The sequence below is a fragment of the Mus musculus genome, chromosome 11 (genome assembly GCF_000001635.26).
Source record: "Mus musculus strain C57BL/6J chromosome 11, GRCm38.p6 C57BL/6J".
NCBI lineage: Eukaryota > Metazoa > Chordata > Mammalia > Rodentia > Muridae > Mus > Mus musculus.
Window position 1 is genome coordinate 105770319 of NC_000077.6, and position 27221 is coordinate 105797539.

Here is a 27221-nt window from a genome sequence, read left to right on the forward strand (position 1 = left end):
CTGATTATGGGATGGATCCCTGATTAAATAAGTTAAGATTTATAAAGCATTTTGAATATCAACTTGTATATAGTATTCTAAGTGTAGCAAATAAACAGATCATATAGTGATCCTTAAGTTTCCACATCTCTTACATGTTTTGTAAATTCTGTTAAATTTAGCATTAAAATGTATCTATACAAAATGTTTGGTATTTGCTAATTACAACATTTTAGGAGAAAAATGAAATGGGGCTCTTAAATGTCTAGAGACCTAGAATTTATGATAGAAAATTGGGAAACAACAAACTTTCAGTCATTTGGCAAGTATAATACTACATAAACACATATTTATAGTATAAGAATAATTCTACCTATTATTTTTTTCTGTTGCAAGGAGATTTATTTATGGTGCCCAATGAAAGGGAAATAGAGTGTCTGGCATACGTCCAGTGGTGTTCCATGTAGTTTTCACAGATGGGACTTTGTGTTTAGTACTAGTATTCAAAAATACACACGTATCCCTGGTCTGATGATCCAGCTGGTGACCTAGGAGGGAAGCCACGGTAAATGGGCTGAATGGTAAAACTCCAAGTCTTTCTTTCCTAGCATCTGAAGTGTTTAAAGGTGTGATACTGAGTATTATAAACTGTAGAAAGCTTTTGTGTCTTGGTGACAAACCATGTGACACTGTAGCTAATGATTGCTGTGTTAAAAAGATATAAAATGCATTCTAAAATAGTGTATAGGATCTGTGTGAGTATGACTTCTTACAAAATAAGATTAAGTGTACCTGGACTTAAAACTTGAAAAACTGATTTATGTAAACATCTCATTAAATGTTTTCTAAATCTCATTTAAGGAGGATCATTGTGAATTCCCTGGCTCATTTTTTAATAATGTAAAAAATATCATAAGAGTGAGTAGTTTAAGGGGGGAAACACTAGTTCTGTTCAACATCTCTCAGTGGAAGAGTTTGAAAAAGATCAGTTTTTATAGTTGGCAGCCATTGAAATGGCAAAAAGCTAATCATATGGAAAGAATGTGACATTCTTTAAGCAAGAGGGTAAAATGAATGCCAGAGATCAAGAATTTTTAGGAACTAAATTTCAAGGGGAAATGAGCCAGTGTTTTCTTTTGAAGTGATAAAAGGTATTCTAAAATTAGGTTGTAGTGAGGAAAGCCACTGAAGTATATATTCAGTGAGGTAAAATTTACAGTATATGAATTCTGTCTCAATTTTAGTGACTCCTTAGCTTGGAGTAGGAAGACAACGGATAGAAGAACATTTGTGTCAGGGTCACCACAGTAGCAGTCAAATGTGTTACATGTAGGGACAACAGACTAAAAATAGAGGCCTACTTTTTTAATATTGTAGGAAGAGAAAATTTTTTGGACTAACCCTAGGATCTTAGAATTAGAGAACTCACTGAGAAGTGTGTGTGTTGGTATTTGTATATACAAATACTGCTTTGCAAATATTTGTATATGTTAATATGACCTAACTGTTCACTGAAGCAGGTCCTAGAAAAGTAATAGACCAGGAACAATTGGCATACCTAGTGTATGTATGCGTATGTATATATTTGACATATGTGTGTGTGTATGTGTGTATACACATCTCGTGATGTAGGTGCCTTTTACCTCTAAGAAGAACAAAGACTATGAAGAGACTGTCTAAATCCATAACTGGGACTAGGAGAATACCAAATAATTCTAAAAAGTCATGTGCCAAAACATAGAACTGCTCAAAACATGGCAGGAGTATGTTAAAAGGCCTTAAAAGCCTTTGTTTACCCTAGCTAAATCTAAAGCAGTTTGAACTAGATAAATATTGATAATAACCGATTATAACCCATTGTGTAAGGTAGGAATCCATGAAGGATAGATGGATGGAGAAAAGTCACTATTTGAGAACAGTGAGAGTAATTAATTTAACCAAGTAACATTATTACTCAAAATAGCAAAAATTCATTGAATAAGAAAGAGTTAGACAAGTATTTATTTATACACCACTGTTCATATGAATTATTCACTGTAGCAAAAAAGCTGGAAACAACTGCCCAGATGCCAACAACAGATGAATGAATGAATACTATTCCATTAAAAAGGATGTATTCTGATACATGTTACCATATGAAGAACCTTGAACCCATTATGCTAATTGTATAAGCCAGACTCCAAAGAACAAACTACTGTATGATTCTGTTTAAAAAGGTGCCTAGGATTGGTAACTACACCAAGGAAACAGAAAGAAATGGGAGTCACTGGGGGCTGGGAAAGGGGGAGGACAGAGAACATTACTGTTTAGTGGAACCATATTTCATGGGGATGATGAGAAGTTCTAAAAGTGGATAGTGGATATGGTCACACAGTGTGTGTGTGTGTGTGTGTGTGTGTGTGTGTGTGTGTGTGTGTGTGTGTGTGTGAACAATAAACTGTAGCACCTAGATAGAGTCTAAAGGAAATTCTGTAATTTTTTCACTACAAAAATATACTAGGAAATGGAACATTTTATATAAATTCAATCTTTCCATCAGAATACTTATTAAATGCAAAGGGGGCAGTATAATTTTAAAATAGAAAAACCTGGCTAGACACTGGTATAACCAAGTGATCCAAGTAACACATCAGTACTTTTTTGATATTTCTGGCCAAAGATCCATAACCTGGATTGAATCAGAAGGCAAATTGAGAAACATTATACTTCAACTAGACTGTATGCCTAGTAAGAGTCAAGATCATGACTACTAACACTAAAGAACTGTTTCATATTTTTGAAAATGAACTGATAGCTGAGTTATGTAAGCCTTGAATGGCTCCTCCTGCTTTAGAGCCTGCCATCAAGCCAGGACTCAAGCGTGGGTTCCGTGGGTTTAAGGTCACAGTTATGTGAAGGGTCAGGATCCTGATTTCTGTGCTGGCCTGAGAGTTATCAAGAGAATGTGTTTATAGGAAATGCATAGCCTTGGAGGATGAACTGAAACCTGTAAGTTTCATATGGTTAAGGAGGGAAAAGGTTCTTTTTACTATCTTGAAACTTCATCAAAGGTTGAAGTTACTTTAGAATATAAAAGTAGAACTTAAACAACTGTTTAAAAAGCAAAACAACTCTCCTCCTGCTCGCGTTAGTTCTGCTCGCAGAGGAGACAGCGCAGCAGTTGCCGCCAGCTCGGGGATTTTTGGCTCTTTTCTCTTCGCCTTAAATTCGGGTGTCTTTTATGAATAATCAAAAGCAGCAAAAACCAACACTATCAGGCCAGCGTTTTAAAACCAGAAAAAGAGATGAAAAAGAGAGGTTTGACCCTACTTAGTTTCAAGACTGTATTATTCAAGGCTTAACTGAAACTGGTACTGATTTGGAAGCAGGAGCTAAGTTTCTTGATGCTTCTGGAGCAAAACTTGACTACCGCCGCTATGCAGAAACACTCTTTGACATTCTGGTGACTGGCGGAATGCTGGCCCCAGGTGGTACACTGGCAGATGACATGATGCGCACAGATGTCTGTGTGTGTGCAGCACAAGAAGACCTAGAGACCATGCAAGCATTCGCTCAGGTTTTTAACAAGCTAACCAGGTGCTACAAATACCTGGAGAAAGATTTTGAAGATGAAGTGAAAAAGTTACTGCTCTTCCTAAAGGGATTTTCAGAGTCGGAGAGGAACAAGCTTGCCATGTTGACTGGGGTCCTTCTGGCTAATGGAACCCTTAGTGCTTCCATTCTTAACAGCCTTTATAATGAGAATTTGGTTAAAGAAGGGGTTTCAGCAGCTTTTGCTGTAAAGCTCTTTAAATCATGGATAAATAAAAAAGAACTCAATGCAGTTGCTGCAAGTCTTCAGAAAGTCAGCATGGACAACAAACTGATGGAGCTGTTCCCTGCCAGTAAACAAAAAGTGTTGAGCATTTCACTAAGTATTTCACTGAGGCCGGCTTGAAAGAGCTTTCAGAGTATGTCCGCAACCAGCAGACCATTGGGGCTCGGAAGGAGCTCTGGAAGGAGCTGCAGGAGCAGATGTCCCGCGGTGACCCATTCAAGGACATAATTTTATATGTCAAGGAGGAGATGAAAAAAAAATAACATTCCAGAACCAGTGGTCATTGGGATGGATAGTCTGGTCCAGTGTGATGAGCACTGTGGAGTGGAACAAAAAAGAGGAGCTTGTAGCAGAACAAGCCATCAAGCACTTGAAGCAATACAGCCCTTTACTTGCTGCCTTCACTACTCAAGGTCAGTCTGAGCTGACTCTGCTACTGGAGATTCAGGAGTATTGCTATGACAACATTCACTTCATGAAAGCCTTCCAGAAAACAGTGGTGCTTTTTTATAAAGCTGAGGTCCTGAGTGAAGAGCCCATTCTGAAGTGGTATAAAGACGCACATGTTGCAAAGGGCAAAAGTGTCTTCCTTGAGCAAATGAAGAAGTTTGTAGAATGGCTCAAAAATGCTGAGGATGAATCTGAGTCTGAAGCTGAAGAAGGTGACTGAATTTTGAAACAACATCCTCAGTAAAGCAAACAGGAGTTGTAGATAAAATGTCTTGTCTCATGTGTCCTGGTTCTTACATCTTCCTACCTCCCTATATCAAGCATGATATAAGGGCTTTCATAGCAATTTTTATTTTAACTGTTTTTATGGTTACTGGAAATGTTGGCTTTGGTTTTTGAAACCACGTGCGAGGAGCAAGCTGCAGGAGCCGTAGAATTGAATCTGATGTTGCATTCTACCTCCTGTATTTTCTACTGTAATAATGTGATGTACAATGAACAATTCACTTTATTCCCTGGGTTTTCTATATAAACAGTTTTCAAGATATGATTTGGTTAAAAATAATTTGTCACAAAAAGATCTGTTTGCAAATTAAACTGTAAAAGTATTCAAAGTCTCAAAGGGCAATGATTTGTGTGATAACTTAGTGTGTCCAGAGCCCTGTTCATCAGTGAAAATCCTGTAGATGATTGAATCCATAACATGAATCCTGACGTTGGTTATATGTGAGCATTTTCTTATATTCTTAACCCCAGATGTTGTTTGATTTCTGGGTATCATCCTTAGTAAAGCCATGGAGAGCAAACTTGAGTTTGAGAACTACATGTGGCAGAGGTACGAAGAAGGAAGCTGAGTCTTTTTCCAGAAACTTCTGGGTTCATTTGTATCTTTCCAGGTAGAACATGTTGATAACTCCTCACACAAACGTTCTACCCCAGGATACAGCTAGACTGTTAAGAGTTCCCACAAGGACTGAGTCAAGGAAATGTCTTGTCACTAAACCATACGATTGTTGAGAATGTTCTAACAGGATCTCTGTACGACTCCATTTTCCTTTGTGAAGGTGAAGGACAGTCATTCGCTGTCTGCCATTCAGTTGTCTGGGCCTGGCCTCATTCTACTATAGTCAAGCACCTAGTAACTCACCCTAGTTGCCATTTTCTTTTTGCTATCCATTTATAGTTAGTAGTGGAAGATGTAGCCACCTTTTTTTGGGAGAGGCTAAAAGTGAACATTTTGAAAGTTTTTTTTAATTGGTAAAAGAAAATAGTAAGAGAATAATGACACCAGAGACTTTAGTGGAAATTGCCCATTTTGAAGGTACCATTCTTAGAAGCCAAGAATTTGGTATTTAAAGTTTATCTTGAGAGAATAACCTGTAATATAATTTGAAATAAAGGTATAGTAACCTTAAGAGCACTGTAGCAAAAACATTGGTGGGTGGGGTGAATTTGTAAAATGAATGACTTTGATAAAGTTTTATGCACAGGCAAATGTATTCATTAGATTCTGTGTAGTGATCTGCTTTCCCTTTGTAATTTGTAGTCCTAAAAAGATTTAAAAAAAAAAATAAAGTCCATCCTTGCATTTAAAAAAAAGAAAAGCAAAACAATGTAAGGAACTACAATAAGGTATGTGTTATGGCTAAAATGTAGATCCCTAGCGTGAGGCTGTGCATGAAAGCTTCTGGACAAAAAACAAGAACCTTTTTCTGTTCAACATGTTACAGAAACAATTAAATTCAAGTATTTCCTATAAATAAATGAGAATCTCATTAGATTGTGTATGAAAATTAAAATCAAGAACTGGGGAGATGACACCATTATTAAAATGTTTGTCCTGTACTCAGGAGAACCCAAGTTCAGTCTCTGACCCACATAAAAACCTAGCATGGCAGTACATGATTGATTGTAATCCCAGTACCAGGGAGGTGGAGACAGGTAGATCTAACTGCCCAGCTCTGCCTAGTCAGCAGTTCCAAGCACCAGAAAGAGACCCCCATCTCAAAAACAAGGTAGAGGCTCCTGAGGAAAAACACCTGAGGTTTACCTCTGGCTTCTACACACATGAGCATACATGCACCCATACAGAAGTTTAAAATATCAGCCGATATTCTGGGATGTTATAATTTTGAATTTAGAATGTGAAAACTAAAGAAAAAAAACAAACTGAATATTAGAACAGTAATAAACTAGACTATTTTGTTTTTAAGATTCATGTTTGCTGTCTTCCTGCTCCAGGTGATGTTGAACAAGAACTTGGCCCACCTCCATCTGTAGATGAGGCAGCAAACACACTCATGACTCGTCTGGGTTTCCTCCTTGGAGAGAAAGTCACAGAAGTACAACCAAGTGACCAATATAGCATGGAGGTACAGGATGAAAATCAGGTAAGCTATACAGTATCAACTTGGTGATACAATGAGAATCAGCATTTTACAGCAGGAAAGAGATATGGTGTGGTGTGTGGGTATGTGCTCATTATGAAAGGAATAAAATCAGTTCTTACAATTCATTTCGAGGCCTAGAATATAATTTAATTTTTCATAGTCACTCTTTCTGGTTTGTGTTTTATATGTGTAAAAAACAAAACAAAAAATTAAATGATTAAATAAAAAGCTACCCAGATGACAGAACTGAGGGATTAACACTGCACTGAAAAATTAGAGTATACGCTATTCCAAGTATATGTGGATTATTGCCAGATTAATGAACTGCTGAGCCTAGAGCAGATCTTAACCCGTTTCAGAAACTACCAATTATTTTTGCTGCAGTAGAATTGATTATAAAATAACTTAGAAAATTACAGTTAAAAGTTAAACATACCCAATGCTAAAGTATTAAATAGTATGCTTCTCAACAGCCTTTGAATCCAGGAAATTAGATAAAATTTTAAATTGTTACAATGAAAACTAATTAAGTTATAGGATATAACTCAAGGTAACTGTAGGCTGAAATAGACACTTTCCTTCCCAAGTTGCTTTTAGTCATAGTCTTTACCAGTAATAGAAAGAAACCTAAATAGTTTATTAAGTGCCTTATAGCAAAATATTGTACTCCAGCATAAGGAGATGGCTTGACCTACTACCCCTATGCTGGGAGCCTAGGTGTTGGTGCTTGCTAGGCAAGTGCTTTACCAGAGCTAACTTACAAATACTTTTCATTTCTTGATATTTATGTCAAGTTAGCAGGTGACTGTACTAATTATGACCACTGTCATAATACCCTCCTCTTCTTATATGCAAGTCCTTTTATTTTCTACAAAGTTGCATTTCTTCAGAGATGATAAAATTAGTCATCTTGCTTTTGAGATTCTTCATGTCACTGTGACTTCAAATCAAGTCACAAGTATGTAGTCTGTGCTTTACTTTTAAATAGACTTGTAAGGCCATGTCTCCAAATAAAACTCTAAAACATGAGGCCAGGGAAGAGCTTGTGGTAGAGTGCTTACTCAGCAAATAAAAGGCCCTAGGTTAGGTTTTTATCTTCCCCACCAAGAAAGAAAGAAAAGAAGGCTGACAAGATAACAGGATTATTCTGATGATACTTTGAAAGCTGCAAGTGCCATAGAAATAAAAAGTATACAGTAACATACAGGATAATTAGTATGTAAAATATGCAAGTACAGAAATTATAATCCAACACAGATTTGAGCATAGATAATTAAACATAAGGGATTTCATTCAGAAATCCTTATTGAATTAGTTGAAAATGACTAATATTCTTAGCTAATAATCAATACATTCTCAAGTTATTAAAGTAGAATCTCCGTTTCAGCAGAGAGACGGTTGATGAGACTATGAGGAAAGAAGTTGAACGGCATCCTCTCAGAGATGGTGTGGGATGGGGAGGGAGAAGGAATGGAATGAAGATCTGTGGGGGGCGACCAGGAGGGGAGAACCGGGGGTATTGTAATAAAATTTTAATATTTAAATATGTTAAATTTATCAGTAGTGCTCCTTCAAGTAATTTTGTGTTTGATCACTTAAGACCTTTGTAAGAATAAAATTACTTTAGTAACTGACCAACAAGTATCCGTATTCACTATAACGAAAATTTATTTGGGTAAAAAGAGCTGAAGAGTAAAATTAGATCTCTCATTACTTAAACAGACCAGAATATATTACCACCAACCTTTTTGGTAATTTTCAATTTTTTCATATATAAAAACTTTACCAGGGAAAGCTGGGTACAACAGTGCAATCATGTCATAGGAGAGCCTGGGAGGCAGAGGTGGAGGCAAGAGGACAGTAGTTAAGGTCATCTTCCTTAATTTGTGGAATGTAATCCTTATCTAACAAGAAACCTAGAAAGGTTGTCATCTCAGGCATAAGAATTATTCAAGATATAAATTTCTCTTTACACATAATCACTTTTTATAAGATATTCCTTTTGTGCTAAATAAACATTGTTTACTCTGTATCATTAGAAGAATTTATAGAATAAGGCATTTTAATCTGCACTCATGGCCTGTATATCTAAAAGGTCATTCTTTTCATTAAGAACTTTTTTATTTCTTAAGTACAAAGATACTCTTTTTCTAGTCAAAAAAGGGTTTTTTTTTGTTTTTTTTTATTTCTAATTATTTTTATTATGTATTTTCTTCATTTACATTTCAAATACTATCCCAAAAGTTCCCCATACCCTCCCCCCCCCACCCACTCCCCTACCCACACACTCCCACTTCTTGGCCCTGGTGTTCCCCTGTACTGAGGCATATTAAGTTTGCAAGACCTAGGAGCCTCTCTTCCCAGTGATGGCTGACTAGACCATCTTCTGCTACATATGCAGCTAGAGACACGAGTCCTGGGGGTACTGGTTAGTTCGTATTGTTGTTCCACCTATAGGGTTGCAGACCCCTTTAGCTCCTTGGGTACTTTCTCTAGCTCCGTCATTGGGGGTCCTGTGTTCCATCCAATAGCTGACTGTGAGCATCTACTTCTGTGTTTGCCAGGCACCATCATAGCCTCACCAGAGACAGCTATATCAGGGTCCTTTCAGCAAAATCTTGCTGGCGTATGCAATGGTGTCTGCGTTTGGAAGCTGAAGTTCGAAGCCTTCTGAAGTGTTTCATTGATTGGAAACAGCACCTTGTGCTTAAAACAAAATTCTGTTAGTGACAGGAAATGTAAAGTAACTGGTAGTCTCTTAAGCAGAAAAACTAGCCACAGGTCTCTGTTCTTGTTAAGTTTTAACTCCAGTATAGAACATGGGGCCTTTCATCCTGGATAGCAAAAACGAAGCCAGTATAACAGTTGTAAAGGCCTTATGGTGATTATTATTTGTTGATTTTTAAAATCACATGACTATTTAGCCTTGAGATACATCTGAACAGTGATCAGCTTATCTTATTTTGTACTGACTTTATTTTCAGACTTCAGCAATCACCCAGAGAATAAGTCCCTGCTCCACCTTGACTAGCAGCACTGCCTCTCCACCAGCCAGCAGCCCCTGCTCTACGCTCCCACCAGTCAGTACAAATGCAGCTGCCAAGGACTGTAGCTATGGGGCTGTCACCAGCCCCACCTCCACTCTAGAAAGCAGAGACAGTGGCATCATTGGTAAGCTTCTTCTTATAATAATCATTTTGTATATTATATTTTAAAATAATTATATAGGTGTAAGGTTTTCACAGTTATATTTTGAGATATGTATGTAAACTTGTCCATTTTTAAAATGCTGAATTGATAACAGCCAACAAAATGAGAAGCATTTGTTTCTATTTAATCACATTTTTTCAGACCTTACTTGATAAGATACAAAACATTCTATACACTGGCTTCTGTAAATTCCCATATCTCTTCACTACCAACAGTGGTTGTCCAGGAAAATTAATTCTTTACTGGCTTAGTAGAGTAATGTGAAACAGAGAACAGAGATCAAGATTGGATGGCTGAAGATCTGCAGTGTGAGTTGTCTCAGGGTCTGTTTGTTTCAAATGTATATCAGTTGTTTGATGAGGTGTGGAAGCCCCTTCTGATCTGTTTTTTCTTATCAACAAAATATCATGATTTCTGCCCTTAATAAAGTAGAGTACGTTTTTAATGTTGCTTATGATTCTGGAATTGTAGACTAATGTGTGCTATGTGTTACTGTGAAGATGCGGAGCTCTGAACCTAGGTCCTGTAATCACTGAGTCTGCACCTACAGGGTGGTATGCAGACAGTGGGAACAGAGAGGAACTCTAGCAGGCTGCAGCTGTATCCCAGCATATACCCAGAGAATTCCAATAGTGGAGCACTCAGGAAGATGTCTTTCCACGTCTTTGTCCTTTGTTTTTCTTATTACCATATTTAAATACTATATTTGCTTTATACTTAAGAAGATTCTAAAGATAAAACAGATTCTAAACTTTATTTTTATTTTTAAATACATTTTTATTTACATTTCAGATGTTATCCCCTTTCCTGGCTCCCCCCCTCCGAAAACCCCCATCCTCTCCCCCACTTCCCCTGCTCACCAACCCACCCACTCCTGCTTCCTGGCCCTGGCATTCCCCTATACTGGGACATAGAACCTTCACAGGACCAAGGGCCTCTCCTCCCATTGATGACCGACTAGGCCATCCTCTGCTACATATGCAGCTGGAGCCATGAGTCCCACCATGTGTTTTCTTTGGTTTATGGTTTAGTCTCAGGGAGCTCTGGGGTTACTGGTTAGTTCATATTGTTGTTCCTCCTAGAGAGCTAGCTCCTTCATTTTTTGCATTAATCCTACTTTCTTTAAGCTCCTTCCCCCCCTTCTTGCCTCCTCTTTTATTTTATTATTTTTTATTGCATTTTTAATTCATAATTTATGCTACATTATTTCTTCCACTTTACTGTGGTCATTCATGGTGTAGTAGTTGTCTTTAATTTATTTTTTAAATTTCCTTCCTATTTGTGATTTGTTTGGATGGTGCTGCCATTGCAGCAGCCTGTTTTGCCCTCTGGGTGGTTTGGGTTCCTCAAGCAAAAGATGCTCACTAAGAAGACCCCATACAGTATCAAAAGAATATTCATACAAATCAGTGCAACAGAAACAAGAGAAATCTGAAAAGGTAACCTCACTCCTGACGTTTGTAACTCTTTAAAAATGTAATCTAAAGATACTTAAATAATCAAAATGCCAAAGAATTGAGAAGTCTCATTTTAAAAATAATCAGTAACCTCAAAGAAGATTAAAAGAAACAAAGTAATGAATGAAGTCAACTGAAGACTAGGGCAACAGACTCACTAAGTGGAAATATTAGCAAAAAGATTTCGAAGTGAGAGTGGAAAAAAAAAAAACAACAGACAAGAATATTGGAAATAAAAATTTCAGTAAGTCAAATAGGACTGAAGAGATGGCTTAGTCAGTAAGTGCTTACAAGAATGACCTGCGTTTGATCAAGAGAATTCACAAAAACCAAAGCAGGCTTCTGGTCGGTGCCAACCCCAAGCCACCTTGGGCCCGTACTCAGCAGGAAATCCCACGGTCTCCAGAGGACTCTCCACCTCACAGGTACCCTAGCACTCGCAGGATCTTAGGATCACTGGTAAGTGGAACACAACATCCGTTTTAAATGATCTGGGGTGCCTAGGGACAGCTGGAGCACAGACACCGGAACACTGCCCGATCGGTGGCTCAGGTTCCTTCCGATTGGCGTTGGTCTACCTTGGTTTAGAACTCAGTGGACAGCCCCTTGGTCCCCAGGGTAGGTACCACGTCCAGGTGCTCTAACAAGTTCAGGATCTTAGGATCCCAGGATCCCAGGAGCTTGGTCATACCAGGATCTCAGGGTCTCAGAGGAAGCTTGACTGCCAAGAGCTCTGACACACCCAGAATCTCAGCATCACAAGATCACAAAATCACAGGATCACAAAGAAAGTTGGACTCTGAGAAGATCTGACTCAACTGGGATTACAGGAAGGACAGGCTCCAATTAGATATATTGAGGGCAGGGAAAACTTGAGATAATCAGATGGCAGGAGGCAAGTGTAAAAGCAGAAGCAACAGAAACCAAGGATACTTGGCATCATCAGAACCCAACTCTCACACCATAGCAAGTCCTGGATACACCATCATAACAGAAAAGCAAGATATGGATCTAAAGTCACTTTCTCATGATGATGATGGAGGACTATAAGAAGGAAATAAATAACCCCTTAAGGAAATACAGGAGAACACATCCAAACAGGTAAAAGAATTGAACAAAACCATTCAGGATCTAAAAATGGAAGTAGAGAAACTTAAGAAATCACAAATGGAGACAACTCTGGAAATAGAAAACCTAGGAAAGAAGTCAGGAGCCATAGATGCAAGCATAACAAACAGAATACAAGAGATATGCTCCAACCTAAAGAAAGAGATGCCCATGAACATACAAGAAGCCTACAGAACTCCAAATAGTTTGGACCAGAAAAGAAATTCCTCCTGTCACATAATAATCAAAACACCAAATGCACAAAACAGAGAGAGAATATTAAAAGCAGTAAGAGAAAAAGGTCAAGTAACATGGCAGACCTATCAGAATTGTACCTGAATTCTCCCGGGAGACTATGAAAGCCAGAAGGTCCTGGCAGATATCATACAGACCCTACAAGAGCACAAATGTCAGCAAAACTCTCAATTACCATAGATGGAAGAAACCAAGGTATTCCACGACAAAACCAAATTTACACAATATCTTTCCATAAATCCAGTCCTTCAAAGGGTAATAAAGGGAAAACTCCAACACAAGGAAACTACGCTCTAGAAAAAGCAAGACAATAATCTTTCAACAAACCTAAAAAAAAGATAGCCACATGAACAAAATTCCAACTCTAACAACAAAAATAACAGGAAGCAATGACTTTTCCTTAATACCTATTAATATCAATGGACTCTATTCCTCAATAAAAAGACATAAAGTAACAGATTGACTAGGTAAACAGGACCCAGCATTTTGCTGCATACAGGAAACCCACCTCAGTTGACAAAGACAGACACTACCTCCGAGTAAAAGGCTGGAAAACAATTTTCCAAGCAAATGATCCCAAGAACCAAGCTGTAGTAGCCATTCTAATATCAAATAAAATCAACTTTCAACCTAAAGTTCTCAAAAAAGATAAGAAGGGACACTTCATACTCATCAAAGGTAAAATTTACCAAGAAGAACGCTCAATTCTGAGCATCTATGTACCAAATGCAAGGGCACCTACATTCAGCTCAAAGCACACATTGAACATCACACAATAATAGTGGGAGGTTTCAACACCCCACTCTCATCAATGGACAGATCCTGGAAACAAAAAGTAAACAGAGACACAGGGAAACTAATAGAAGTTATGAAACAAATGGATTTAACTGATAGCCATAGAACATTTTATCCTAAAAGGATATACCTTTTTCTCAGTACCTCATGGTACCTTCTCCAAAATTGACCATATAATTGGTCACAAAACAGGCCTCAACAGATATAGGAAGATTGAAATAATCCCATGCATCCTATCAGATCACCCCGGACTAAGGCTGATCTTCAATAACAACATAAATAATAGAAATCCCACATACATGTGGAAGCTGAACAACGACCTACTCAATAATAACTTGGTCAAGGAAGAAATAAAGAAAGAAATTAAAGACTTTTTCGAATTTAATGATAATGAAGGCACAGCATATCCAAACTTATGGGACACAATGAAAGCAGTCCTAAGAGGAAAATTCATAGCTCTGAGTGCCTCCAAAAAGAATCTGCAAAGAGCATACATGAGTAGCTTGACAGCACACCTAAAAGCTGTAGAACAAAAGGAAGCAAATTCACCCAAGATGAGTAGACAGCAGGAAATAATCAAACTCAGGGCTGAAATCAACCAAATAGAAACAAAAGAACAATACAAAGAATCAACCAAGCCAGGAGCTGGTTCTTTGAGAAAATCAACAAGATAGCTAAACCCTTAGCCAGACTAGCTAGAGGGCACAGGGACAGTATCCTAATTAACAAAATCAGAAATAAAAAGAGAGACATAACAACAGAATCTGAGGAAATTCAAAACACCATCAGATCCTAATACAAAAGCCTATACTCAACACAACCAGAAAACCTGGATGAAATGGACAATTTTTTAGAGAGATATCAGGTACCAAAGTTAAATCAGGATCAGATTAATGATCTAAACAGTCGCATATCCTCTAAAGAAATAAAAACCTTTATCAATAGTCTTACAACAACAACAAAAAAAAAAAAAAAAAAAAAAAAAAAAAAGCCCAGGACCTGATGGGTTTAGTGCAGAGTTCTAGCAGAACTTCAGAGGAGCTAACTCTAATATGCCTCAAACTATTCCACACAATAGAAACAGAACTTACTCTACCCAATTCGTCCTATGAAGCCACAATTATTCTGATACCTAAACCACACAAAGACCAACAAAGAAAGAGAACATCAGACCATTTTCCCTTATGAATATCAATGCAAAAATACTCAATAAAATTCTTGCAAACCGAATCCATGAACACATCAAAACGATCATCCATCATGATCAAGTAGGCTTCATCCCAGGGACGCAGGGATGGTTCAATATACGGAAATCTATCAATATAATCCACTATATAAACAAACTCAAAGACAAAAACCACATAATCATGTCATTAGATCCTGAGAAAGCATTTGATAAAATCCAACACCATTTATGATAAAAGTCTTGGAAAGATCAGGAATTCAAGGCCCATATCTAAACATAATAAAAGCAATATACAGCAAACCAGTAGCCAAAATCAAACTTAATGGAGAGAAACTTGAAGCATAACCACTAAAATCAGGGACTAGACAAGGCTGTCCACCCTCTCCCTATCAATTCAATATAGTACTTGAAGTCCTAGCCAGAGCAATTAGACAACAAAAAGAGATCAAAGGAATACAAATTGGAAAGGAAGTCAAAATATCATTATTTGCAGATGATATGATAGAATATTTAAGTGACCTCAAAAATTCCACCAGAGACCTTCTAAACCTGATAAACAACTTCAGTGCAGTAGCTGGATATAAAATTAATTCAAACAAATCAGTGGCCTTTCTCTACACAAAGAATAAACAGGCTGAGAAAGAAATAAGAGAAACAACACCCTTCAAAATAGTCACAAATAATATAAAATACCTGGGTGTGACTCTAACTAACGAAGATAAGAACTTCAAGGATCTGAAGAAAGAAATCAAAGAATATCTCAAATGGAAAGATCTCCCATGCTCATGGATTGGCAGGATTAATATAGTCAAAATGGCTATCTTGCTAAAAGCAATCTACAAATTCAGTGCAACCCCCATCAAAATTCTAACTCAATTCTTCACAGAGTTAGAAAGGGTAATTGGCAAATTCATCTGGAATAACAAAAATCCTAAGATAGCAAAGACCATTCTCAACAATAAAAGAACCTCTGGTGGAATCGCCATCCCCAATCTCAAGCTGTACTACAGGGCAATTGTGATAAAAACTGGATGGTACTGGTACAGTGACAGACAGGTAGATCAATAGAATAGAATGGAAGACCCAGAAATGAATCCACACACCTATGGTCACTTGATCTTTGACAAAGGAGCTAAAACCATCCAGTGGAAAGAAGACAGCATTTTCAACAAATGGTGCTGGCTCAACTGGCGGTTAGCATGTAGAAGAATACAAATTGATCCATTCTTATCTCTCTGTACAAAGCTCAAGTCTAAGTGGATCAAGGAACTCCACATAAAACCAGAGACACTGAAACTTATAAAGGAGAAAGTGGAGAAGAGCCTCAAAGACATGGGCACAGGGGAAAAATTCCTGAACAGAACAGCACTGGACTGTGCTGTAAGATCAAGAATCGACAAATGGGACCTCATAAAATTGCAAAGCTTCTGTAAGGCAAAGAACACTGTCAATAAGACAAAACGGCAACCAACAGATTGGGAAAAGATCTTTATCAATCCTAAATCTGATAGGGGGCTAATAGCCAATATATATAAAGAACGCAAGAAGTTGGGCTCCAGAAAACCAAATAACACTATTAAAAATTGGGGCTCAGAGCTGTCTTAGTCAGGGTTTCTATTCCTGCACAAACATCATGACCAAGAAGCAAGTTGGGGAGGAAAGGGTTTATTCAGCTTACACTTCCACATTGCTGTTTATCACCAAAGGAAGTCAGGACTGGAACTCAAGCAGGTCAGAAAGCAGGAGCTGATGCAAAGGCCATGGAGGGATGTTCTTTACTGGCTTGCTTCTTCTGGCTTGCTCAGCCTGCTCTCTTATAGAACCAAGACTACCAGCCCAGAGATGGTCCCACCCACAAGTGGTCTTTCCCCCTTGATCACTAATTGAGAAAATGCCTTACAGTTGTATCTCATGGAGGCATTTCCTCAACTGAAGCTCCTTTCTCTGTGATAACTCCAGCTGTGTCAAGTTGACACAAAACTAGCCAGTACAAGAGCTAAACAAAGAATTCTCAACTGAGGAATACTGAATGGCCGAGAAGCACCTGAAAAAATGTTCAACATCCTTAATCATCAGGGAAATGCAAATCAAAACAACCATGAGACAGAATGGCTAAGATCAAAAACTCAGGTGACAGCAGATGCTGGTGAGGATGTGGAGAAAAAGGAACACTCCTCCATTTCTGGTGGGATTCCGAGCTGGTACAGCCACTCTAGAAATCAGTTTGGTGGTTTCTCAGAAAATTGGACATAGTTCTACCGGAAGGTCCAGCAATACCACTCCTGGGCATATACCCAGAAGATGCTCCAACCTGTAATAGGACACATGCTCCACTATGTTCATAGTATTCTTTTTTTTATTAGATATTTTCTTCATTTACATTTCCAATGCTATCCCAAAAGTCCCCTATATCCTCCCCCTTGTCCTGCTCCCCTACCCACTCACTCCCACTTCTTGGCCCTGGCGTTCCCCTGTACTGGGGCATATAAAATTTGCAAGACCAAGGGGCCTCTCTTCCCAATGATAGCCGACTAGGCCATCTTCTGCTACATATGCAGTTAGAGACATGAGCTCTGGGGGTACTGGTTAGTTCATATTGTTGTTCCACCTATAGGGTTGCAGACCCCTTCAGCTTCTTGGGTACTTTCTCTAGCTCCTCCATTGGGTGCCCTGTGTTCCATCCTATAGGTTCATAGTATTCTTATTTATAATAGTAAGAAACTGAAAAGAACCCAGATGTCCAGCATCTGGGATGGATACAGAAAATGTGGTATATTTACACAGTTTAGTACTACTCAGCTATTAAAAACAATGAATTCATGAAATTCTTAGACAAATGGATGGATTTGGAGGATATCATCCTAAGTGTGATAACCCAATCACAAAAGAACACACATGATATGCACTCACTGATAAGTGGATATTAGCCCAGAAACTTAGAATACCCAAGATACAATTTACAAAACACATGAAACTCGACAAGAAGGAAGACCAAAGTATAGACACTTTGATCCTTCTTAGAAGGGGGAACAAAATAGAAAGCATTACAGAGACAAAGTTTGGAGCAGAGCTTGAAGGAACGACCATCCAGAGACTGCCGGACTGGGGTATCCATCCCATAAACAATCACCAAACTCAGACACTAGGCAGATGCCAACAAGAGCTTGCTGACAGGAGACTGATATAGCTGTCTCCTGAGAGGCTCTGCCAGTGCCTGACTAATACAGAAGTGGATGCACACAGTCACCCATTAGACGGAGCACAGAGTTCCTAATGAAGGAGCTAGAGAAAGTACCCAAGGAGCTTAAGGGGTTTGCAGCCCCCTAGGAGTTACAACTATATGAACTAACCAGTAACCCCAGAGCTCCCTGGGACTAAACCACCAATCAAAGAAAATACACAGAGAGACTCATGTCTCTAGCTACATATGTAGCAGAGGATGGCCTAGTCAGTCATCAATGGGAGGAGAGGTCCTTGGTTCTGTGAAGGTTCTATGCCCCAGTATAGGGGAATGCCAGGGCCAGAAAGCAGGAGTGGGTGGGTTGGTGTGCAGGGGGAGGGAGGAGAAGATAGGGGATCTTCAGAGGAGAAACTTGGAAAGGGGATAACATTTGAAATGTAAATAAAGAAAATATCTAGTTAAAAAAAAAAATCAAAGTAGGCTTGATGTCTTGTGCATGTAGTCCCAGTGCTGGGAAAGCAGAGGTAGGTGGTCCCTGGTGTTTTTCTTGGCTTGCCAGCCCAGCCTACTTGGTAATTTCCAGGCCAATAAGAAGCCTTTCTCTACTCCACACAAAAGGTATGGCTGAGAAGATGGGTAAAATACCAGGTCTCTAGCACCCTTGTTTGATTAAGGTCAGATGTGACAGTACACAGAAATAATCCATCTCTAACCAAAGTGGGAGGCAGATCCCAGCAACTTGCTAGCAAGCCAACTTCGAAGAAGAGGGAATTCACATTCAGTGAGAGAATGTGCCTCAGAAAATAAGAATAAACTAAATTTCTTCTTCTTACACCATACAAAATCAAAGATTAGTGACCTTAAAATAAGGCCTGAAACTTTTAAACTAATAGAGAAAGACATGGGGAAAATCAATTGAGAATGTATGTTAGTGTAGTGCAACTACTATGAATATACATCAAGACCCACCTCCAAAAAAAAAAAAATGTTATATGTTCCTTGTATCTCTGTGGGTACACAGTTAAATGTGTCTCAGTCAGCATACAGTGGAGAATCTCCATATTCTGTGCTAGTCACAGTAGCCAAGTGATGCCACAAGTCAAAGTGACTACAACAGATGAATAAAGAAAAGATGGTGCCTGTATCCACCAGAGTTTTGCACAACTATAAAGAAAAATGAAATGCTGTCATTTACAGTAAACTTGGGACTTAGAGATTGGTGTATTAAATGAAATACACTAAGACTAATTTTTCTCATATATTAAATCTAGATTTTTGTTTTAAGAATACATGAAATTGGTGGATGTGCTGGTGCATGTCTTTAATTCTAGTACTCAGGAGGCAGTCAGGCTTGTAAGTTCAAGGCCAGCATGCTCTACATGGTGAGTTCCAGGACAGCCAGAGCTACACAGAGAATCCCTGTCTCAAAACAAAATCTCCAAAACATGAGGTTAGAGCAAAGACTGTCTAAGAAGCAGAAGGAGACCATTGGGAGAGGAGGTGGAGGTCACGGGAAGAAGGCAAGTGTGCTGAGCTGTGGGTTTTGAAATTCATGTCCGTTAATAATTTGGTTATTAAGAATTTTTTTGTTTTGTTTTTCAAGACAGGGTTTCTCTGTGTAGCCCTGGCTGTCCTGGAACTCACTCTGTAGACCAGGCTGGCCTCGAACTCAGAAATCTGCCTGTCTCTGCCTTCCAAGTGCTGGAATCAAAGGCGTGCGCCACCACGGCCGGCTTATTAAGAATATTTTAACAAACAATCTGAGATAAATTCTATTCTGATAAGAACAATAATGTAAAGCTATCATTCCTAAAACCCCAAACTATGAGTATTTTAAAATAAATTCATATGAAATATATTTCACTATAAGATCTCATCTGATAGACCATCCAGAGACTACCCCACCCGGGGATCCATTCCCATAATCAGCCACCAAACGCAGACACTAATGCATATGGCAGCAAGATTTTGCTGAAAGGACCCTGAGATAGCTGTCTTTTGGGAGGCTATGCCAGTGCCTGGCAAACACAGAAGTGGATGCTCACAGTCAGCTATTGGATGGAACACAGGATCCCCAATGGAGGAGCTAGAGAAAGTACCCAAGGAGCTAAAGGGATCTGCAACTCTATAGGTGGAACAACAATATGAACTAACCAGTACCCCCAGAGCTCGTGTCTCTAGCTACATATGTAGCAGAAGATGGCCTAGTTGGCCATCATTGGGAAGAGAGGCCCCTGGTCTTGCAATCTTTATATGCCCCAGTATAGGGGAATGCCAGGGCCAAGAAGTGGGAGTGGGTGGGTAGGGGAACAGGGTGGGGGGAGGGTATAGGGAACTTTCAGGATAGCATTTGAAATGTAAATAAAGAAAATATCTAATAAAAAAATAAAAATATAAAATAAAATAAAACCAAAAAAAGGCAAAGGGAAAAAAAAAAGATCTCATCTGAACTAAGAGGTTATTTATAGTCCTTTCCTGCTCATCACATATGAATATATTTTATTGTGAAGAATGTTACTATGGTTCATCTCAAGATGATACTCCCCAATCATGTATATATTTTTATAAGTACATTTTAACCTTCCTGAAATTAGAAATTTTCTTTTTTCTAGAATACAACTCATTCAGAGTTTCATATATGAAGTTATAGACTTAGGTTATTTGACTTAATTTTAGTAAATAATGGATATAAAATTGTGTCTGTTTTAATTTGCATTCCATATATGTATTTCCCCTTATAAGCAAAATTAAAAGCTAAGAGCAAAATCTTTGAGCACAAAAAGGATAGCAAGGATTGGAGGTAGGAGAGAAACGAGGCACTAGAAACAAAAACAAGTAATGGCTAAATAGCAGTGCAGTACCCCAAACCAGAGAAGACAAAAGTGTTGGGGAAGGAATGAATGCAGTCTTATAAAGAAATAACAAAAACTCAAGACACCGAGAAAAATGAGGCCAATTAACAAAATACTTTTCTGTATTGGTTTTCTCTTAGAGATTACCAAATCAAAGTCTTTGTATTTGTTGTAGCCAGTATGGCAATGAGTATATCTCTGCTACTTACAATATACATATAAATATATGGATTTGTTTATTTAAAATAGATATTGAATAGGTAAAATGCATATAACAAAGTTTTATAATATTAACACAAAATTTTAATTCCACTCCTGTATTCTAATAATTAAAAATCCAAAAATAAAATTAAGAATATAGGTCCAAAAATATCAAAAATTATAAAGGAGACCTGAGAAGATAGCTCCATTGACAAAGTACTTTCCATGCAAGCATGAGAACATAAGTTCCACCCTAGTACTCATGTATGAGATTGTGATGTTCTCCTTTGATCCTGGACTGGGGAGCCAGTCAGTCTAACCTGATCGGTAAGCTGCACAAAGCCTGTCTCAAAAAATAAAATGAAAAGTAACTAAGTAAGACACCCAACATCAGCCTCAGGCAAACACACAAAAAGACTTAAAAAATCCTATTTATAACAAACAGGAAACTAGAAATGCCTCAATTTTAAATATTATAAATATAAAATGTCATCTGTGCAGTCCTGAAAACTTTCAAATTACTATGTATTTTGATCTTATGTGGTTTTTTTACAAAAGATTTATTTATTTATTTATTTATTTATTTATTTATTTATTTATTATATGTAAGTACACTGTAGCTGTCTTCAGACACTCCAGAAGAGGGCATCAGGTTTTGTTACAGATGGTTGTGAGCCACCATGTGGTTGCTGGGACTTGAACTCAGGACCTTCGGAAGAGCAATCAGCGCTCTTAACCACTGAGGTATCTCGCCAGCCCCTTATGTGGTCTTGAATCACCTCAAAATATGATACAAAATATGATACAGTATCTACCACAGAAAGCATTCTCTATGGCCTCATAACTTCCTTCTCAAAGTCACAGTGCCCCTTAAGTCTGAGGTGGTAATTTGTCAAATACTTGCAGCAAAATTTATATTTTTAGTTTTTATTAATATACTTTGATTAGTATAAAATTTTGTACGTATTTTGTACTAATTATAATCTATCACAGTTGTATTACTTCAAACAATAATTTTGATATCTCCAGTCTTTCTGAGATAAGCATTTGTGATGTATATGTATATGATTTCAAGCATTCCTTTCTCATACCAAACTTTGATTAGATCCTTTGGAATGGTTGTGGAGCAAAAGATGAACTGAATTGTGAATCTATTTTGGTTTCTTGACTTTTATTCACCTAGAAATCACATTTCCCTCCAGAAGAGTTTAAATCTTTAATCCCCCTGTAGTCAAATTTTAGGGTTTTTTTTTTCTTTCAATCTTAAGGGGCTTTTTTATTTGATTTTATATCCAATGACTTACATCATTGAATGGTAATAAAGATTAAGTATCTGTGATCATGTCCACTACTCAATGATTATGTTTCAATTTTGTAGCCAAAAAAGCAAAATTAACAGCTCTTCCTTTGTCCCTTGAGTAATACTTGTTCCAGCAGAATGTTGTTCATTGTTTCATCCAAGTTGCCCTATGAGTCATTTGCTGAGTGCTAGATATTTTGGATTAGCTTTTTCATGCCTTTCTCACTCATACAGAAGAATTTTAATCCAGAAATATGCTCTGGCAAGGGATCACATCCACAGATCTTTGTGATCTGGCTGGAATGTAGAGATGCTCTGGAATATAGTATGATCTGGCTGAAATATAGACATGCCCTGAGTACATACCTTTAATTCTTATCAATGGAGGTAAAGTTAGATTGTAGACGGGCTCAGCCATGCTTGAAAATGACATCTAATTGAGGGACAGACAAAGTGACAGAGTGAGTCAAAGATACTCTGTAAGATACCAACTTACATGAGAATAGACAGGGAAGAAAGGTGACTTAAGAAAGCAAGGAGAGTCAGAGTGGAAGTCAAGAGTCAGTTCAATGAATGAAGTACAATTCAGTTGAATCAGTGCAGTGGAGTTAAATTCAACTCTGTGAAGCCAGAGAATAAGGAGCCAGAAGATTAGAACAAATTGCCAAGCAGAGCAGTTCATTGAGAAGCCAAGAGAAACCAGTTAGAATCAGTCAGCTTGGAGAAGAGTTTGAGCCAGAACAGCTAAGTTGAACCAGCCAGTCAAAGAAACTAAAACCTTCTGAGCCTAGGTTAGCAGACAGCAGCCGGAAGATTGCACAAAGCTAGAAGCTTCGATGCCTAAGCCTAGCGATAGTTTGAAAAGAGAAGAAAATGCTCTGGGCTTAGCCCAAGCCATGTGTTTGCACAGCTTGGATACAGCCCTCATCTCATCCCTTCATCTGTAGAAATAAAAGCATCATTTACATAAGAATAAAAGTTACTCTTTACACACATGTTTCCAGAAATGTGCAGACACTAGTAACTTTGCTAGGCCTGTACTCTCAACTCCATCATCTTTCCAAACTGTCTTCTTGTAATACTCATTATTAGAAGATCTTACATAGCCATTGGCCAAATTTATATTGCATAATGTTTTTTAAAGACAGTCTAGACACTTTGTTCATCAAAATTATTTAAAAGACCAAATGGCATTTCTTGTATAATTAACTTGATAAGGTTAATAACCACTTACTAAGCAGAGACTGTGGTCCATATACAATCATTGAATCCTTATAGTGTGTTATAATCCTTTAAGATAGCTATGGAGAACTAATAGGATCAGATCATTGAAAGGACATACAACATTTGTCAGAAGAAGCTTATAAAAACTTTCAGAAAGGTACTGGAGAACAGATGAGAGGGTAAACATGCACAAGGGGACCTAAGGCACTTCCAGATGAAGCTATTACTTAATCACACGTGCTCTGACCTGAGCATAAACCACCAAGATTTGTATCAAAAATCTTGCTGTCAAGGAGAGCTTCCAGAATTTTCCATTGAAATCAGTGGTGCCCTCTGGCCAAATAGCAAAATCACGCTGTCTAAATCCTTTGAGTATAAGCTATCAGTAATTAAGAAAATGCCTTACAGCTGGAACTCATGGAGGCATTTCCTCAAGGGAGGCTCCTTTCTCTGTGCTAACTCCAGCTTGTGTCAAGTTGACACAAAACCAGCCAGTACATCTGTCATTAAAATTGTAGTGATGGGCTGGCAGTATGGATCAGTGGGTGAAGGGAAGCACATGCTGCCAAGCATGACAACCTGTCTTTGATCCCTGGGACTTGTAGGATGGAAGAAAAAAACTGTGAAAAAAAAATTGTCCTTTGACTTCACACTCAGGCCATGATATGTACACTCCCACATACTTACACAAACAAAATAAGTAAATGTAAAAAATAGACATAGTAAGAGTAGAATAATAAATCAGTGTGATCTAATTGCACACAATAAAAATATTAAAACAAGTTTTTAAAATGTGAAAAAGATTTAAATAGATGTTTCACCAAACAAGCTATAGGTGAATGATTAATAAGCCCATGAAAAGTGCTTATTATCATTATATCACTATCCCTAGTGATTACTAGAGAAGTACAAACCAATCACAATGAAACTACTCCACAGCCACAGAATGGCTGTTAAGGGGAAAAATCCAAATATGATAATACCATGTCTTATACATTACTCATAGGAATATAAAAGTGATATTGTTATTTGGGAAAGTAATTTGGCTGTTTCTTACAAAGTTAAGCTTTCCTTTTTTTTTTTTTTTTTTGAGATGGAGTCTCATACAGAGTAGCTTAGGACTTGCTATTCAGCCAAGAATGACCTTGAACTCATGCTCTTCCTGCTCCCTCATGAGTGCTGGAATTACAACTATGTACCACAATGCAGGAGGGTTGCCTTGAGTTTGAGGCCAGCCTGGGCTACAGAATGAGACTTAGACAGTGGACAGCTAAAATTCATTAAATATTACCTGAATATGAAAGCAGCATCAAGAAGTAAACATGCTTGAGATTCTAAGTGGTGGTAGCTGTTCAAATAATTTACCTTCTGATATTTCATGTAAGTTGTTTAAAATTTTTTGTGCCTACTGATTCTGACTCAGTAAAACCAACTTGTGCTTAATTTTCAAAATACAGATAAGCTCTGTAGAAATCATTATGGTACATCCTCAGAAACTAAAAATATAGCTACCATCTGATCCAGTTACAACACTCTTAGATGCCCAAAAGAGTCTGTCATCATGCTGCAGAAGTACTTGTATGACAATGTTGTATTTTAGGACTATTCTCAATAACCAGGAAGTAGAGCCAGCCGAGATGTCCATCAGCAGATAAATAAGGAAAATATGATCTACAGCAAATGTGGAAACGTATTCAGTGATAAACAGGAATAAAATCATATAATTTGCCAACCAGTCTAAATTAGTCAAAACTGGTGACTAAATTTAGTGAGTGTGAAATTGTTATCAGAGTGGCCGAGAGCTAGGAAAGAATCATACCAATAAATGTTCTCATTTGTTGAAACCCTGGAGTATTACTGAGAAGGCTACCTTCTCAAAAGCTGGAAGTTCAAAGTCTATTTAAAATTTTGGCAATAACCTTAAAATAGAAGCCTAATTGATCTCTTTCACTTATTTCTCTAACACAAATCAAAAAAAAAAAATTTTTTTTTTTTTTTTGGTTTTTCGAGACAGGGTTTCTCTGTATAGCTCTGGCTGTCCTGGAACTCACTTTGTAGACCAGGCTGGCCTCCAACTCAGAAATCCACCTGCCTCTGCCTCCCAAGTGCTGGGATAACTGAAAGAAGATAACATAGTGTTGGAGATATGTGAACACTTACTAGTATTGGCTTGCAAACATAAGGTCTACCTAGAACTTTACTTATATATCACTAAAATATGTCATCTTGTACTTTGTGGGGGGGTTGGGTTTGGGGTTTGGTTTGGTTTTGTTTGCAAAGAAAATCATTTCTTTACTTAAATGCTTACCCAGGTAACATATATTTATACTCTAGGTAAAAAATAATTTTAGTATAAGTACTATAAAAATTGCACTGAAGAATAAGCCTATTTATTTTCTGCATCTTGTTAACATTTGCAGCATCCTCTAAAACTGCCAGAGCAGCACAGCCAGAAATAGAGTTCACTGTTGAGTGTTTCTCTATGCTTTTTGTAGATGGAGTAGGGTGTTGGCCTGTGTCTCTCACGTGTTTTCTCCTTTTTCAAGTGGAATTATAGTGTTGATACTAAGTCATTTGTTTGGTTTTTTTAAAGAGTTACAGAGTTGATACTAAGTCATTTGGTTGATTGGTTTCTTTACTTTTATGTGCATGGGTCTTTTGCCTGCACGTATATTTGTGTTTCATGTATGTGCCTGGGAACCCAGAAGAGGGTGTCAGATACTCTGAGTCTGGGGTTTTGGACTGAGGGGAGCTACCATGTCATGCAACTCCAGGTGCTAGGGATGGAACTCAAATCCTCTGAATCATCTCTTCAACTCCCTGATGCTATTTTAAATTTTAAATATGAAAATAGAACTCTGAAAGTACAGTAGTTACCTTCTAGAAATGTATAATTTAGTACAGTAATCAAGGCACTATCAACAAAAGAATTGCTACATTATTAGTAAGTGGTTAAGACTCCAAATGGTTACCTGAAAGGTTCTTGATTTTTAATAACAGTGGGCTAGATGCCAAATTTTACCAGACATCATGTCTTCATGTACGCAGTGAAGGATAGTAACACCAGCCCTGCTTAGATAACCAGATGGAATGGACATTTACACAATTTAAAAGTTATAACTAGGACTGGGTATAATTTGATGATAGAACATATGCTTGGGTTTAATCCTCACCCCAAAGAAATACAAGTTACAAAGTACAAAATATGAATTTATTGTTATTACTGATATTATTAAAGCTTATCTAGTTTTACTTACTATACATCTAAGCTCTTCTGGGTGTTATTTCCTTACCTCTTAGGCTCCTGAGTTATTTTAGTCCCTGATTTGTTCCTCATGTTCATCTTTTGACACAGCTGGTTTCTTTCTCACCGTTGCCACCACCTGCTTTATCCTTGGTTTTCTGCTCACCTTGGTTTATCCTTGTTTACAAAGACTATCCAAGATGCAGGTGCACCATTTTCCTTGCTTCGTTTTGTTAGCTACCTGACCCTGGGGATCTTAAGTTGTCCATTTCTTATAGTTTTTACAACTGATTACTATGCAGGAAATAAAAGGTACTAAATATGGGAATTTGATTTCCAAAGTTTACAGGTTCCCAAAAATGTTCAGTGATATTTCTAATTTCATTTCTCCTGAGGGACTCTAGAACATATGCCTCTTCTCTGGTGCTGTTTCGGTTTGTGTTGAGTAGCCCGAGCTGGCTGTGAATTTGCAATCATCTGTCCATGACATCCCAGGTGACCTGCCATACCTCTCACTCCTCCCTCAATTCTGAATTGAGTCTCTCACATCTTTTCCTTGTCCAGCTAAATTCC

General features: G+C 37.8%; 1 protein-coding gene and 1 pseudogene across 12 annotated transcripts in view; both read left to right on the forward strand.

Annotated features, from left to right (window-relative positions):
• Tanc2 (tetratricopeptide repeat, ankyrin repeat and coiled-coil containing 2) overlaps positions 1 to 27221 on the forward strand; it is a 339845-nt gene that overhangs the window by 180859 nt on the left and 131765 nt on the right. For all 12 annotated transcript variants that reach the window (XM_006534483.4, XM_006534482.4, XM_006534472.4 and 9 more), the window contains 2 exons: positions 6488 to 6636; positions 9621 to 9807. In XM_006534483.4, coding sequence (XP_006534546.1) covers positions 6488 to 6636; positions 9621 to 9807 — 336 coding nt within the window. The remainder of the gene's footprint in view (positions 1 to 6487; positions 6637 to 9620; positions 9808 to 27221) is intronic.
• Gm11652 (predicted gene 11652) lies at positions 3090 to 5838 on the forward strand (annotated as a pseudogene).